The 18,029-nt window shown below is 35.3% G+C and overlaps 1 protein-coding gene across 1 annotated transcript; it reads right to left on the bottom strand.

The window, feature by feature from the left end:
• Positions 1 to 5,086: 5,086 nt before the first annotated feature.
• LOC110319124 (olfactory receptor 4P4-like) lies at positions 5,087 to 6,058 on the bottom strand. The gene has a single exon (XM_021194558.1). The coding sequence runs from the start codon at positions 6,056 to 6,058 to the stop codon at positions 5,087 to 5,089; it is 972 nt and encodes a 323-aa protein (XP_021050217.1).
• Between the last annotated feature and the right edge of the window lie 11,971 nt (positions 6,059 to 18,029).

Here is an 18,029-nt window from a genome sequence, read left to right as displayed (position 1 = left end):
TATATGTATATATGTATATATGTATATATGTATATATGTATATATGTATATATGTATATATGTATATATGTGTATATGTGTATATGTGTATATATGTATATGTGTATATGTGTATATGTGTATATGTGTATATGTGTATATGTGTATATGTGTATATATGCATATATGCATATGTGTATATATGTATATATGTATATGAATAATCTATCTATCTATCTATCATCTATCTATCCAACATCTGTCTATTGATGACTATTGCAGAGGTTTGAATCACAATGCGAAACTGAGATTTTGTTATTTAATGAAAAAAATGTTTCTAGATATGGTATAGCTCATCGTTAGTACATATCTTTAATCCCTCTGGTTGGAATTCAGACATACCCTTAGCCCACAACTTTAATCATAAACAATGAAAGTAAAATTAATTTGTAGAAGAAGCATCCATGTTTGAATACTATGTTGTATTGAGTGGCAGACAAAGTGACAAATCAAAGAAAGACTTGACAGAATAGGATATAGTCAACTCTCAGGAGAACAGAGAAAAAGGCTAGTTAAGTAAAGGAGTTCTGAGGGATCAAAGAAGAAAGAAGAAAGTTTTACTGGGACATTTGTACAGATACAGGTTGCAGAGAGATGAAGTTATATACAAGTGAAGACAGAACAATCCAGATAATGGGAAGGAGCCAGAAGATTAGAACATATTGTCAAAGTTAGTATGAGGTCAGAGTCATTCAGAAGAAACTGAGAGAAGCAAGAGTAAATCAGTCAGCTTGGGAAGTTCAGGCCAAAGCAGCTGAATTGAGCCAGCCAGCCAGTTCAGAAAGAACTAGGAAGGAGGAAGCTTAGTCATTAGTTTCACGTGCCGAATATCTAGACCTAGATAAGATTATATAGAGGCTAGAAGCTTCCAGGACAAGACCTAGGTTAGAACATGGAACCAGTAAACCTCTGAGATGACAATTATATCAAGTAAATAAAAGATATCTATACAGATGCTCTATATATCATCTCTCAATAGTTGTAAAAATACATGCATGCTTATTGATCCTATCTTACAGTTACTACTAGTGTAGATGCAACAGATTTTGCTTCTTATTATGCTTACTCCTCCTTGGCTTGAAAGTAAGTAGTCAAAGAGAAACTGGTTATAAAGGACAATTATTGCTGCATGACAAAGAAGATGTTAACCCCTTCGGAGTTGCAACAGTATTAGTGGCCATGTCTTCTAATGGCTAGGTTAAATTTCCAAAGTTGTGTTATAGACATTTGCTTGAGGGACAAGCACTATACCAGTTCCTTTAGAGAAGAAATTAATCATATGACTTGTTTAGACATTTATTAGGGTGTTTGTGTGTGGGGAGGTGGGAGGTGGGGGGGTGGGGAGTGCCTGAAGGTTTATGTGATGCCATTGGTGGATCCTGGTGAGAATATGCACAAGTCATAGTAGTAAATTGAGTTCATCCTTAATCCTTCTTTTCATATTCTCTTGAAATTGAATCTCTCACAAATCCAGAACTATTTTGGATAGGCTAAAGGGCCACTGATCTTACAGAATTCATTTGTCTTTTCCCCTTAATGTGGGGAGGGGGTTATAGGTATGTGCAATCATGCCTTACTTTTTACATGTGTGCTGGGAATGAGAACTAAGGTCCTACACAGCAAATGGTCTTACCTGCTAACCTTCTTCCCAACCTCATTACCACATTACAGTGTTTTCATCTTGTAGCTTGCAATCAGCATGGATCAAAAGAACCTTTCACCAGGGTCACATATTAGATATCCTGTATATACGATATTTACAGTAACAAAGTTACATTTATGAAGTAGCAACAAAAATAAATTTATGGTTGGGGGAGTCACCACAACAGGGGGGACTTATTAAAGAGTCACAGCATTGGGAAGCTTGAGAATCACTGCCTTGATATAATATGTAGTGATAGTCATACGTAGTCCTTGAGGCTCTAACCATCTCAGTGTACAATGATCCATTAATCAAGTATTCTGAATGCAGAGATTAAAAAAACAAAACAAAACAAAAACAGTTCAAATTGAGTGAACCTGGTTTTAACTGACCTCCAAAGGCAATGGGTATAACCTGAAATATTATCAAAGGGGCTTCAAAATTAATAAATAAGGATCAAGGTGGACAGTGCCAAGGAAACAAATATGACTGAGGAGAAGTATGATATTGTGAGATATTGGAGATTATAAGCTTGATAGGTCCTAGAGTCGATAGGTAAGCTGCCAGACAGAAAATTCCCCTGAAGAAAGACACTGGAGTAAAAGAATGGAGCAAGAAAGGAAAAAAGAGTGGATGTTTTTTAGGAAGTAAAAATTTTGCTTAATTCTAAAACAAATTTCTGTATATGTTTTATTGGTTCACAGCAATGACACAGTTTTATATCATTGATAATATGTCTTTGGCCAGGTGGTGGTGGCACACGCCTTTAATCCCAGCACTTGGGAGACAGTGGCAGGTTGATTTCTGAGTTTGAGGCCAGCCTGGTCTACAGAGTGAGTTCTGGGGCAGCCAGAACTTCACAGAGAAGCCCTGTCTTGAAAAATCAAATAAATAAATAAATAAATAAATAAATAAATAAATAAATAAATAAATCTTTAATGCAATATATTCTGGCTATGGTTTCCCATATCACAGTTTCTGTGATCCTCTCCACCTCCTCTCCCATCCAAATCCATATCCCTTTCTCCTAATAAACAGAGACATCAAAAGAATAAAAATAAAGGGGGAGACTTAGCAGGGGGTGGATTGGGGGGGGTGAGCATATTCTCTTGGAGATAGGGGTGGGGGAGGAGGAATGGGATGAGGAACTGTGGGATGTTGGGGCTTCCCAGCTCTAGGTTGCCACTGGACCACCTGCAGTTATAATCTTCAGATCTGCCAAGCTTTACTGTCTATACTGATCACTGTCTTTCAAAGCCCAGATCCACAGGCAGAAATCTTCAGATGTGCCAGAGCTGCTTTGCTGTTGCTGTGTCTCCACCGCCTGCTGAAAAGATCATTCGATGTCCCAGAAGACAACATCCTTTGGACCCACCTATAGACATTCACCTGTGCCTTGATCCTTGGACCCACCTATGGACATTCACCTGTGCCTTCAAAGACTGGGAATGGGGACTAGGGTTTTTACCACGCTATATAAACTGAGCTCCTACATTAAACTTTGAGTCTCGATCAGAATATTTTGTCCTGGCTTCCAAATTTCTCTCGCACATTCCATTTCAGCCCAGCCCGCCTCTCAGGATGAACCCAGACCTTATTAAAGTTAGTTTTACTTCAGGCAGAAACTCACAGTGGGAAGGTGGACTGGGAGGGGGGTAATGACTGGACTGCAAAAAAGTAATAAAAACATTTTTAAAAATCAGAATAGGTCTAACAAGTAGAAGAAAAAGAGTCAAAGGAAAATACAAGAAACACATAAAGGCTCAGAAATTTACACATTCTCATACACACGCACACACACACACATACATACACACACACACACACACACACACACACACACACACACACACACACACCATAAAAATCCATAGCCAGAACNACACACACACACACACACACACACACACACACACACACACACACACCATAAAAATCCATAGCCAGAACCATAATATATAGGCAAGTACTGTGCTATTCTAAGTGGTTTAAGATGAACTCTCAAAGTTTTAATTGGATTTCCCTGATATGTATATGCATATAATTTCTGAAACACACACACACACACACACACACACACACACACACACATGCATGCATGCATGCACACAAATTCAAGACTATGTTGATTTTTATGCTGGCACTGCCAAGTGTATAGATCAGCTCTGTGTATGTTTCCTGTTCCAATTACTGCTCAGGAGTTTCAGCATGAATGTAAAAATTAGATGAAGATAAACAAGGTTCAATATTTGAGGAAATTATTTTTCCATTCCTCTTTGACTCGTAGGACCCTATATACTGAATTGGAAGGCTACCCCATGCTTTTCTGTTTAAAGAGGGCTAGTCCATGTTTCTCTGTTTACAGAGAGCAAGCCTATGTTTTTGCTGTTTAAAGAAACCTAGCCCATGTTATTTTCTCTTCATCCTCCTCCATTATAGTCATAGCTTTTTAGAGATTCCTCTTTATTCAGCACTAAGTTTGCTGTTGTTTGATTTAGACAGAAGATAAACTATCTTACAATCCATTTCTTGTTAACACAGTTTTTCTGAGTCCTCTGAACTTCTCTTGAATCAGAATTAAGTATTGATTGGCCCTAGATATTTCTTGTCTTAGCTTTACATATATTTTTGATACTTGTGTTAGTTCAATGGTACTATTCAAATATCAAGTTTTCATTGATTCTTAACTATTAAATAAGGAAAGAAACTCTTTCAATCCTCATTAAAGAAATTTACTTTTCAGAATAATGAATGGTTGTTACAGAAACACATAGCAGGCCAAATCTCAATGAATAGGAGTGGAGCATTCATCTTTAAAAGAAACATCTATAATACAGTGAGACCTCATAAGGCACAGGACACAATGAAGAAGAGGAGATTATGGAAATTTTGTAAAAGCCAGAGGATGCCAATGACTACATGAAAGAGAATTTTTGGCTTGGGAAAATAAATTGATTTTAGAAATGTAAAATGTTAAAATACATGCTATTTTAAAATTAAGCTAGAATATAAAAATGTAAGAAATATTTTGTGATATAGAAAGTGTATCTTTTAGATATTCTCTGATACAGGTACAGAAAAGAGTTATCTTTGCTTATTTCTGGAAGCTGGATCTAGATCGAGTTTACTAAGCATTGTCAAACAGCATAACTCGTTATATGTGGTCATGAGGGTAGCACATTGCTGTGAATGACTTTTTGTCAAGCATAATTAATTTCAGAACCAAAGGTGCAGTTTAGTACAAGCCATGTGGACATCAACAACTGCAGAATATTAAATAAGGACAGTCAAAATATCTGGTTTAACACAGAGAACGGTAAATATAGTCTCATTGAGACACCTGTACATATCCCTAGACACATTGACAGGACATTTGTTTTTCGCTGATTGAAGTTTTAAACACCTTCAAGAAACTGTGTGATGGTGGAAAACAGTGACACCCTTTAACCTGTTTCCTTCACTCCCTGCCATTCGGTAACATAGTCTCTTGATGGCATTCTTCATCTCCTTGTTTCTGAGTGTATAAATCAGGGGGTTGAGCATGGGGGCAATGATCGTATAAAAGAGAGCAAATACTTTGTCTTCTGGTAATGTAGTTGCTGGCCGAATGTAAATAAACAATAGAGGAGCAAAGAAAAGGACTACCACAGTGACATGTGAACTGCATGTGGAAAGAGCTTTGTGACGATTCTCTGCAGAGTAAGACCTGACCGTGTATAAGATCACAGCATATGATATCAACAAGACCACAAAAGTCACTAAGCCCATTAGGCCAGAGTTAGCAATGACCAAGAAACCAATTTTTCTGGTGTCAGTACAGGCCAGTTTAAGCAGAGGGTACACATCACAGAAGTAGTGATCTATTTCATTGGGGCCACAATAGGGTAAGAAGACTGCCAGGAGAAATTGACCAAAGGAATGCAGAAATCCCCCAGCACAGGAAGCAGCAATCACAGCATCACACTTCTGCCTGCTCATGAGGATGGTGTAGTGCAATGGCTTGCAGATGGCCACATAGCGGTCATAAGCCATTCCTGTAAGAATAAAGACCTCAATGCCACCAAAGAAGTGCATAGTGAAGAGCTGCGTCATGCAACCATTGTAGGAAATCGACTTTTTTGTTGTGACTAAGTTGATAATCATCTTGGGTGTCACAGTGGAGGTGTAGCACAAATCTGAAAGTGCAAGGTAACTCAGAAAAAAATACATAGGCTGATTGATGAGGTGACTCCATGTGACAGAAATCATGATAAGAAGGTTCCCAAATAAAATTGCAATGTAGCAAAGTAAAAATAATACAAAGCAGATAACTTCTATTTCTTTTGTCTGAGAAAGTCCTAGGAGAATAAATTCTGTGATATTAGTCCTATAGTCCATGATCCACAGTATCTGTGTCTATCTGAAATTACATAAATTATAAACAAGTAAGGAAAATGTTTATCACAATGCTGAATATTTTGCCCTTTATGGGCGAAGATTAGATTAAAAATGTACAGGGTTTGAAGAATTTTGATATTTTACTTTCATTTAAAAAAGATTTCCAAGGGAGCTATTTGAAACACCTTGAAAATAAAAATTGCTGCTGAATTTTCTTACATTCTTGAGATGAATATTAATGTTTTAGGATAAATTATATTTGTGTAATCATTCTCTAATTATGTATTATCCAATAAAAATATATATGAAATCACCAAAGAACTATAAAACAGATACTTCTAAAGAATCAGAACCCCTGTTTCCTTTTTTCTGTTTATTTTAAAGAATCAGAAATGAATGATCAAGTATGAAAATAATTACATGTAAATATATGAAGTGTAATATTTGTGCTCTGCCTATTTTAAAATATGTTGAGACACAGATCCTCTTTGCAAATGTACATGGAAGATGGGCTTTTGTATTTGGAATCACTAGATAGATAAAATTTCATTCTTAATTAAAAAGTGGGTTTTTAGTCTCACTAATTTTAACTGTTATATTTATGAATACCTATGTATTTATATATATAAACAATTCATTTTTTAACTCACAGAATAAATATTAGTACATGAAAAAGCATTCCAGATTTAAAAAAAAAATCAACTATGTACCTACATCCAACATGTTGAGGAGAGCAATCATATATTTTGTTTGTATTTTAGCATCCTACCCATGTCTTAATCAAATTCTTGAGTCAGCTAAATTTCAATTAATAAATAAAAATGACTCAACCATTATAGACTGTCTGTTGTAATTTGTTTTTTGTTACTGTGATAAGACACTAACGTAAATAAATTTGGGAAGGAAAAGATTTATTGACTTACAAAAAACAGTTGTTAATGTTAAGACCAGGCTAGAAATTGGAGGCAAGGACTGAAGCAGACACCATAGAGGAATGCTGCTCAGTTGTTAGTGCTAGGCTCATATACTGTAGTCCTTCTTATATAGTCCTGACACAATTTCCTAGAGATGGAATGGCCCAACTTAACCTGGGATTTTTCTATAGAATAAACAAGTAAATGCCACACAGATGTACTCATAGACCAATTATATGGAAATGATTTTTCATCTGAGGGTCCCTCTTCCCAGGTGTGCCAAGTTGACAATGAAGTTTATCATTCATGTCTTGTTTGTTTGGTTGGTTGGTTGGCTTTTGTTTGTTTTTTGTTGTTGTTGTTGTTGCTGTTGTTTTGTTTTTCAATACAGGGTTTCTCTGTGTTGCCCTGGCTGCCCTGGAACTCACTCTGGAAACCAGGCTGGCCTCAAACTCAGAAATCCAACTGCCTCTGCCTCCCAAGTGCTGGGATTAGAGGTGTGCGCCACCACTACCCAGCTCATCATGTCATCTTAAAGTGTATATATAACTATCAGTTTCCAACATACCAGTGTCAAGTTCTCAAGCTGAATTTCTCACACATCTCCAAATTATTTTACCTACTCTTTCTACTTTTCATTGTCTTGAAATAATGTAATCCCGACATCATGAGTGTTTCTGTGTTCAGTGTTTGCTAACATTGTTTTTGATGATGCAAAGGATAGAACCCAGGCTTCATATACACTGACACTGTTTTATCCACACAATCACATTTTAGTTAGGTTGCATAAACACTTTCAAATTGTAGACTTTTAGACATCGTTTATATAATAGGGAATAATCTAGAAGCAAACTTCCAATCAGTTTGTTAGATAACACAAGAAATTCACTAAACATTTTATGCAAAGGAGAACTTTGTAAAACTAATTGCGTATAGTACCAGTGCTGGTGAGTTTAAAATTAATTTCCATTTCAGTGAAGTTAAAAATACAGTGTCTATCTACAGTGTGTTTTATCAAAACAATAACAAAGTGAACAGGAAAAGAGACAAAATTCTGAAGTACTCAATTCTTTAAAATTAAGATTATTGTTTTTAAACATATTAAATATGCAGTTATTTTCAAAAGAGTAATTGTATACATGAACTCATTGGAATTTATTGAGATGTCATGCATTTAGTTTTTACTTTACACAAAACTTATATAGTAGATAAATCAAAAGAATAAACAATGATCTTGAATTACTTGAATTTATTCTGTACCCCATTTTATTCATTCCTTAAAATAATATGTTTATGTTAGTGAATTGCCAATTTTTAAACTCAATGAGTCACAAAGAAGACATGAAAGAAGGAGGAAGACAGTTTGAGAAGGAGGGATTTGCAGAAGTGAGAGTAAGTAAGAGAGAGTAGCAGGGGCAAATATGATCACAGTACCTTGCCCATTTCTATAAATTCATTAAAATCTATATAACATATACAAACCATTTCATCGCTACTTTGGCAACAATTCTGAACTTTATCTCTTTCATCTGCCTGTAATTTTTCATGATTTATTAAACTTAAATAAAGAACATCCCTTTTCTGCTTAGGTGTAAGCAGGTGCAAACAGATCATTCTGAGATCATTTCAACTTTGCCTGAGTTTCTTTCACTTATAAAGAGGAGTATGAAGCTGGAACTAACTGCTGGTTGCTTTTCTGTAAACAAATCAAAGTTTACAAAGACTGCCTCTGTCAGTTTTCCTCCGCATCACTGATGTTCAACTTTTCTAATCCTAAAATTACAGCAAGACGTTTCTTCCAGAAGGTCGGGCTTCCTTAGTTATCTGTCCTAGCACGCTGGCTGTAACTCAGAGACACTGACTTCAGGACACAGAGTTAGAAGCCTTCAGATCAGGGACAGGTTGAATGTCACAGCTTTCACTGATTTTTCTTGCAACTCTCCTGGGGGTACTTAAGATCTTGCCCCTTCATCTGTAAATTTGTTCTATTTTATCAGAATTCTTACAGTTTCCAAAATACCATAACTAACATAGCAATATTATATATGCTCAAAAATGCTATGTCTAACTACTTTACCTCATATAGGACAACTCACTACTTTACATGCCTTATGTATTTGCTAACAATTAAATTCTATACGGGAATTTTATAAGTATTAAAGCCATCATGTTAATGTTATGTTATCCCAACATAATTGAAAACAGAAAAAAAATTATTTATTAATATTATTTTGAATCTTATTTATATGTCTTTGAAATAGATTATGCAAAGTTTCTGAATCTAATATTTTGGTCCTTCGTGAAAGGAAAATAATACAAACATCCTGTCAATTTGCATAAAATTAGTCTTTCAATCATTGGCTACTATACAAAAGTTATAATGTAAGGTTGTCAATCCCTAAATCATTGAGGATGGACTAAGATTTCTATTTAGTGAGACAAATACCTGCCTTTTTGTCAGCAAGATAGTAAACAAGTTAGAAACTATTTAAATTAGATATAATACTTAAATTTAATCAATTACTCATTGATGACCTCACCAGGCTCCAGTGGATAGCTAAAATCTAGTACTTACACAGATGACTCTGGCAAAAATTTTGTGAGTCCATAAAACTTCAAAACTTACCAATCTTGAAAAATGATAGGGAAACTGGTTAGATAAGGGTTAGAGAAAACTAAGAGAGAAGGCATGGGGGAAAAGTGATCCGAATCCATTACTTATATGTGTGAACAAGCCAAAGATATCACTACATAAAAGTTCTTCTTCTTTTTGACTGTATGTAAATTGCCCCTAAAATTTAAAACAAATAATAGAAAAATCATAAACAACCATTTTATATATATATATATATATATATATATATATATTTAAAAAATGTATTTTAAAAGCATGTTTCCTATTATCCCATGCATAATTTTAATTTAGAGACAATTAAATGAAACTAATTCAATGTCCAATTTACCAGCCACTTGACTTAAATTTTAGACATATTGGTCCACAACCAGTATTAATTTAGAATCAGCCAATAAGTGGGAAAAATATATATTAATACATTTTGACTTAGTAGTAATTATCTAAACCCTGAAGGTAGAACTTACCTGTTTTGAAGGAAAAGGCTTATGGTTTGTTTCTAAAACAAACTCGACTCTTTCTAGCTTGGTTAATATAATTCAAGAGCTGGAGAAGCTGATGTCATTTTCATGTGAACTGGAAAATATTCACAGGCTTCCAATGGCACATTTTCCCTACTCCCTGGAGAAGGTTAAAACAGAGATATTTCAAGGTGTTCACTTACAAAGTAGCTTTCTTGGCAGATACAGTGCTTAGAGAAATATGGCACAGTGTCATTGTAGATCCAGATGAGCTCATTGGGATTAATTGACAAAAATAAAGCACAATCTTTATTTAAAACTTTGTTTAAGAGTCTAAAATGTAAAAAAAAAATTTCAAAATTTCAAAAAGGCTTGCATCAATGAAGCCTTCATTTGTGCATACAGGAACACAACATAGTTGAGAAAGAAAAGGTAATCTTAGACATCTTAGACATCCAATAACAACAGCAGCAGCTGCAACAGCAACACCACCAACAGAATTGAAAGTTTTAGGTGGCAAATTCAGGAGAAATAGAAGTGCTATTTTGACAGCTCTTGAAGTTTGCCATATATTCTCACGAGTATATATTATTACCTACTGTAACTTTTAAAAGTTAGTACAATTTATTGTCATCAATTTCTTTTCTTTTTCTCTCTGTATGTATGTATTATCATGTGGGTGTATGCACATATTTGTAGATATACACATGACTATAGAAATCATATGTTGACTTACTGTCTTCTTTAGTTGCTCTCCATCTGTTTGGGAGAGGATCTCTCAATGTAACTGCAGCTCATTGATTTAATTAGGGTGAATGCTCAGTAAATATCAGAGGTTCTTACAGAAGCTTTTCAATTTTGTAAGGTTCCATTTATTATTTATTGAACTTAGTGCCTATGCTAACAGTGTTCTGTTCAGAAAGTCTTCATCTGTGCCAATGAGTTCAAGGATATTTTACTTTATCTTCTATCAAGTTTAGTGTATCCAGTTTTGTGTTGAGGTCTTGGATCACTCTGTACTGAGTTTTATGCAGAGTGATAAGTATGAATTAATTTTCCTTCTTCTACAGGCAGACATCCAGGTTGACCAGCACCATTTTTTGAAGACGCTATCTTTTTACAATGTGTATTTTCAGTGTCTTTATAAACAGCCGTGTGTCCAAGGTGCATAGATTTATATAAGTACCTTCAGTTGTATTACATGGATCATCATGTCTGTTTTTATGCCAGTACTGTTTTTATTACTATAGCTTTGCAGTACAACTTGAAATTGGGAGCAGTGAGAGTTCCAACAGTTCTTTGAGTGTTCAGAGTTGTTTTAGGTATTCTGGAATTTTTGTTTTTCCTCATGAAGCTTAGATGTGTCCTTCAAAACCTGTAAAGAATTGAGTTGGAGTTTTGATAGGGACTACATTTGATGGGAATAGATGGATATTGTTAGGGTGACCACTTTTACTATATTAATTGTACCGCTCCATGAGCATGGGACATTTTTCCATCATCTGATATCTCTTCGATTTCTTTTTTTCAATGCTTGAAGTTTTTAATCATACAAGCTTTTCAGTTTCTTGATTAGAGTTATCCCAAGATATTTTATTGTTTGAGGCTATTGTGAAGGCTTTATATCCCTGGTTGCCTTCATACTCCATACTTCATATGTTATTCATATATACAAGGGCTACAGATATGATTTAATTTTGTATCCAGCTACTTTGCTGAAAGTACATCTCATCTTTTGAAGTTTCATGATGGAATTTTTGGGTCACTTATATATACTATCAAATTTTCTGAAAATAAAAAAGTGCTTTGACTTCTGATGTATATCCCCTATATCTTTTTCAGGTCTGTTAATGTTCCAGCTAAAACTTCAAGTACTCTATTAAATAGGTACAAAGAGAGTGGGCAAGCTCTTGTTTTCAGAAATTAGTGGAATTGCTTTTTGTTTCTCCTCCATTTAATTTGATGTTGCATATCGGATCACTATAAACTACAAAGGACACCACTACTAGGACAAGGTAGTAGCTTACAAATTGGGAAAACAAGTTTTACCAACTCTGCCTCTGATAGAGGACACATATTCAACATATAGAAGGAATAAAGATATTAAATATCAGTAAACTGAATAACTCAATTAAATACATGGTACATATCTAAGCAGAGAATTTTCTACAAAGGAAACTCAAATGGTTGTGAAATGAAGAAATGTTTAGTATCTTTAGCCATCAGGAAAATGCAAATCAAAATCTACTGTGAGATTCCATCTTATACCTATCAGAATGTCTAAGATCAGTAACACAAATGGCATCTCATACTGGTAAAGATGTGGATTAAGGGGAACACTCATCCTTTGATAGTGAAGCACAAAATTATATAGGAATTATAGAAATCAGTATGCCAGTTCCTCAGAAAGTTCAGAATTGATTGACCTCAAGAGTGAACTATACCCCTCTAGGGCATATACACAAAGGATGCTTCATCCTACAACAAGAATAATTGATTAACCCTGTTCAATGGTGCTCTATTAATAATAGACAGAAACTGAAAATAATCTAGATGTTCCTCAAGAGAAGAATCAATAATTAAAATTTGGTACATTTTTACAATGGAGCATTATTTACCTACGAAAAGTGATGGCATGAAAGTTTTAGAACAATGCATAAAACCTGAAAAATTGTCTTGAGTTAGGTAACCCAGGCAGAGTCAGAAACAAAAATATGGTATGTATTCATTTATATGTAGATATTAGCTGTTATTCAAATGGTATTCTAGTTACAATCCATAGACCCAGAGAGGTTAGGTGTAGAGGAAGTGTCTAGGGAGTCACATGGATCTCTCTGGAATGGGGAAAATAGAATGAATATTGTTTGTGAATTGGGAAGATATGGCACAGAAAGGAGATTCTCAGATAGTAGGTAAAGGGGAGATGGGGATGAAGGAGGAATGTGGGGAGATGCAGCTAGAATTAAGGGGTATTTGAGGGGGGTGTTATGTAAACCTAGTGCAGTGGAAATGTTCTAAAGCATATGAAGGCAATCCTTATGATGTCTGCAAATAATGAAGAAGAAAGAGTCCTGACTGACTATCTCTGATCAACAAATGAAACTTCAAGTACCAAGAATGGGTTCTATGCAACTGAATGACTGGCCAAAGGAGTCCTGCAAGGAACCATGGAGTTGACCTGACCTAGCTGCCTTTAAAAACATTTGTCATAGGTTTTTCAGGTTAGAGTCTATGGCTACCGGGGACAGTGTGCCTTCCAGTTCCTGAGAGACTGATGCACTGCCACAGGCAGTGAAGCCTTCAGGATACACTGTGTTTCTCTGTATATTCTCTTAGTAGTCAAGGAAGCAAGGAAACTTGACAGGACAATGGGTTTTAGATACCCATTTTATGTACCTTGTATAGCTTGCAAATATCAGCATATTCTGGAAACTACAAATGTATTGATCCTGGCAATAGGCACTATATTCTGTTTCTGATAAAGTACAGTTTCTCTGAATAAAATTGTAACAGCCCCAGCTCTGCTATGGCCCCTCCAACCTGGCCTGATTTAATTACTTCTGGATATATATATATATATATATATATATATATATATATATATATGGCTATATATTCCATATGTGTTTGTGTATATATCCATATATATGTGTATACATATGCATATATATATGATCCACACATATGTATATATATACATATATATAATTAGTTAAATATGTCTTATTTCATTTATTATTTAATTCAAAATTTATAATTTTTGTGATTGTGTGTGAATGTGTGTGTGTGTGTGTGTGTGTGTGTGTGTGAGCATGTTCACCTACAGAGTCCAAATGATGGTGTTAGATCCTGTAGATCAGTATTTACAGGTTGCTCTGTGCCTCAAGATATGGGGTCAAAAGACAGAATTTGTATTTTCCTGGAAAATAATATGTATGCTCAATTACTGAACCATTTCTCCACCCTGAATTTTGCCTAGTCTTGAAATGTAGCATAAGTAGGAGCACTGTAAAAGTAATCTCCATTTGCCCAATGTAATTGTTTTCTCAGAGGCTTACTGCTGAGTAAACTCACCCTTTCTAACTCTTTTTGAACTCTTGCTGGGTGGTTTAACTAAGTTTTAATGGCTCAAACTCATCTCCTCATTGTTTGACACAAACTGGCTTCTCTCAGTTTCTCACTAAATTGCTCTGCTTGGTTTCTTTTTTTTTTTTTTCTTTTTTCTTTTAGTTTTTTACTATTATTTTCTTTATTTACATTTCAAATGCTATCCTGAAAGTTCCCTATACCCCACCCCCGCCCCAGCTCCTCTACCCACCCACTCCCACTACTTGGCCCTGGCCTTCCCCTGTGCTGGACCATATAAAGTTTACAAGACCAAGGGGCCTCTCTTCCCAACGATGGCCGACCAGGCCATCTTCTGCTATATATGCAGCTAGAGACACAAGCTCAGGGGGTACTGGTTAGTTCATATTGTTGTTCCACCTACAGGNTTGCACCCCCTTCAGCTCCTTGGGTACTTTCTCTAGCTCCTCCATTGGGGACCCTGTGTTCCATCCAATAGCTGGCTGTGAGCATCCACTTCTGTGTTTGCCAGGCACTGGCATAGCCTCACAAGAGGCCACTATATCAGGGTCCCTTCAGCAGAATCTTGCTGGCATGTGCATTAGCATCTAGGTTTGGTGGCTGATGATGGGATGGATTCCTGGATGGGGTAGTCTCTGGATAGTCCATCCTTTCATCTTTCTGCTTGGTTTCACACTAATGCTGGCAATCTATTCTAATCTTCTGGCTCCTTCTCATTCTCTAGCTTGCTCTGTCTACACCTACATCTAGCTTGTTCTCCTTGCAACCTGTCTATAAAATTCTTCCAGTAAAGATCTTCCTTTAAACTCCATGAATTGAATTGCCATAAGCTACACTCGACTGCACTCCCTCTCAACTCACTGACTCACCTGAACTGACTGACAAGAACTCAGAATTTGGCATGCTTCTGTCTTGAGTGCTGGAATTAAAGCCATATACTCCCACACCTGGACCTGGACTTTTCTTTACCTGAAACTTGCTCAATACTAGTCTGAACTCAGAAATCTTCTTCCTTCTGTCCCCTGGGATTAGAGGCATGCTGTGTTCCAGAACCATCACACAGACATAGAAGGCCCATGGATGTGATCCCCTGCCAGAGTAGCCATGTTGCTGGGTTAAGATTTCTCTACAAATCAGAATTTATTAATATTATTATTTAACATATCTTAGGCTTTCTTGTTGTATTAGTTAGGACAAATTCTCTTTTGCTTATATTGCTAAGTATACCTTGTTTATGTGATTTTCTAATACAGTCTTTGCTTATGTACAATTAAGGTTAATTTATCTTTGACTAGTATAAGTAACACTCTTGTATACATTGCCAAAAATATGTTTATATATTTGATTCTAATTATTTTTAATTTAAAATAGTGTTTGACAATGATAATACATTTAGTTAATAAAGGTCCCATCAGTTAATTTTCTAGGGTTATTGCTCCTCCCTCACCCCTCAGTATATTAAATCTTCAGTATTTCATCAATATTTGCTATTTTCTATGTATTTGGTGGAGTTTCTGTTTGTGATAAGGTTTTGCAGTCAAAACTGATGATATGAAATAGTGTCCACTGACATTCTCATTTGCATTTAATGTCCACTGATATTCTCATTTGCATTGAGCGTTTCCCTGTTTTCTCATTGTTTGATTCATTGTCTGCTCAATATACTTGCTTTTCCTTAAGTTTTGTTTTTGGCTTGTCATATTAAAGAAGTTCAGTCTCTCTCTCTCTCTCTCTCTCTCTCTCTCTCTCTCTCTCTCTCTCTCTCTCTCTCTCTCTCTCTCTCTCTCTCTCTCTCTCTCTCTCTCTCTCTCTCTCTCTCTCTCTCTCTCTCTCTGTATCTGTGTGTATGCCTATGTGTGTTTGTGAGTGTATATGTGTACCAATGCAAGCTCTTGCTTTAATTAATACATATTCATATTTATTGCCAAAATGTATGATCTCATAGGCTTATTTTTATTATTTCCTCCAACATTGTTATAATCAATAAGATATTATTTCTTTCTTTTATGTGGTGTGTAAAAATATTTAACATCAATCAATTTTTTAATAAATACAATGGTCAAATTATTTTGAAGAAGGTAAGATGTTGTTTATTGATAAAGTTCTCAACTTTTTCTAATATAAATTATGCATATCTGTTTCTATCTTCTATCATTTTCCTATCATCTTTTTATATATTCATTGTCATATTTTTCTTCTATGTCCTGGATGTACCTATTTGGTTTTAGTTTTGCTTTCTATAGTTCACTGGTCTCTATATTTACATCAAAGTAAATCTCAGCATGACTTTTATGTTATTTTTAAATATAAGGTTTTATCACACATATATTCTGATTATGATTTCCTCTCCCCACACTCCTCTCAGTTCCTTCCTTCTTCTCTTCCCATCTAGATGAGTATTCCTTCTCCATTCTGCCTCTCCTTAGAAAACAAATGAAGATCTAAGAAATAATGATAAACTAAAATAAAATGAAACAAAAAATGAGACTAGAAAGAAACAACAGGAAAAGAAACAAAGAAAATGCTCAAGAAGCACGTATTGATAGAGAAACATACTTGTACACACATACACACACATGCAAATATACATAAATCTCATAAAAACATAACACAATAAGCCTTAATTTTGTGTCTGTCGCTGTGCATTCACACATGTGTGCAAGCACATGTACATACAAAGGTTAAAAAATGTCCTACACAACTTATAAGACTAAATGTAAAGGAATTTGGATCCAGCAATATGGCTGCTCTGGAAACATCCAAGCCACTGAACATTTTAAATGTCCTAGCAAATGGACATAAAACAAAACAAAACAAAACAAAACAAAAACAAAAACAAAAAAAAACAAGCTGGAGTAGGACTCTATTATCTAATAATATGTACTTTCAACCAAAAGATATCAAAAAATATGGACAAGGATACTTCATATTAATCAAAGGAAAAATCCACCAAGATATTGTCTCAATTCTGAATATCTATGCCCCAAATGTGAGGGTACTCACATTTGTAAAAGAATCTGTACTAAAGCTGAAATCACACATTGAACTCTATACAATAATAGCAGGGAACTTCAACACACTGCACTCATCACTGGATAGGTCATTGAAACAAATGAAACAGAGAAACAATAAAACCATTGGACAATATAAACCATATGAATTTAACTGTTATCTACAGAACCTTTCACCAAAAGCAAAACAATATAACTTCCTCTCAGCACCTCACAGAACCTTCTCCAAAATTGACCAAATAATTGGGCACAAAGCAAGTCTGAACAGACAGAAGGTGTTTGAAACAACCCTTTGCATCAGGTAACCATGGATTAAGACTGGACCTGAACAACAATAGAAAGAACGGTGCCCATGTAGTCACAGAAACTAAACAGCTCTCTCACCAATAACAACTAGATCAAGGATGAGTAATGAAAGAAAATTAAAGACTTCCTGCAATGCAATGAAAAGGCACAACCAATCCAAACTGATGGGATGCAATGAAGACAGTGTTGAGAGGAAAATACAGAACTAAATGCCTTCATATTGAAGAGACCTCATACTAGCAACTTAACAGCACAATTGCAAGCTCTAAATCAAAAAGATGAAAACATACCCAGGACCAGTAGACAGAAGGAAATATCAAACTCAGGGCTATAAACAATCAATTAGAAACAAGGGAATAATAAAAAAATTTAAGAAAATCAAGGCCCATACCTAAACATAATAAAAACAATACATGGTAAGCCAATGTCCAAAATCAAATTAAATGGAGACAAACTTGAAGCAACCCCACTACAATGAGGGACAAGAAAAGATTGCCCACTCCCCCCCACTATCTATTCCTTACAGTATACTACCTAGAGCATTTAGACAGCAAAAGGAAA

Source organism: Mus pahari, chromosome 3 (genome assembly GCF_900095145.1).
Source record: "Mus pahari chromosome 3, PAHARI_EIJ_v1.1, whole genome shotgun sequence".
Taxonomy (NCBI): domain Eukaryota; kingdom Metazoa; phylum Chordata; class Mammalia; order Rodentia; family Muridae; genus Mus; species Mus pahari.
This window is presented reverse-complemented; position numbering and strand designations above follow the sequence as displayed.

Coding starts and splice junctions, on each gene's coding strand:
- LOC110319124 (XM_021194558.1), bottom strand. CDS start 6,058: ATGGACTATAGGACTAATATCACAGAATTTATTCTCCTAGGACTTTCT.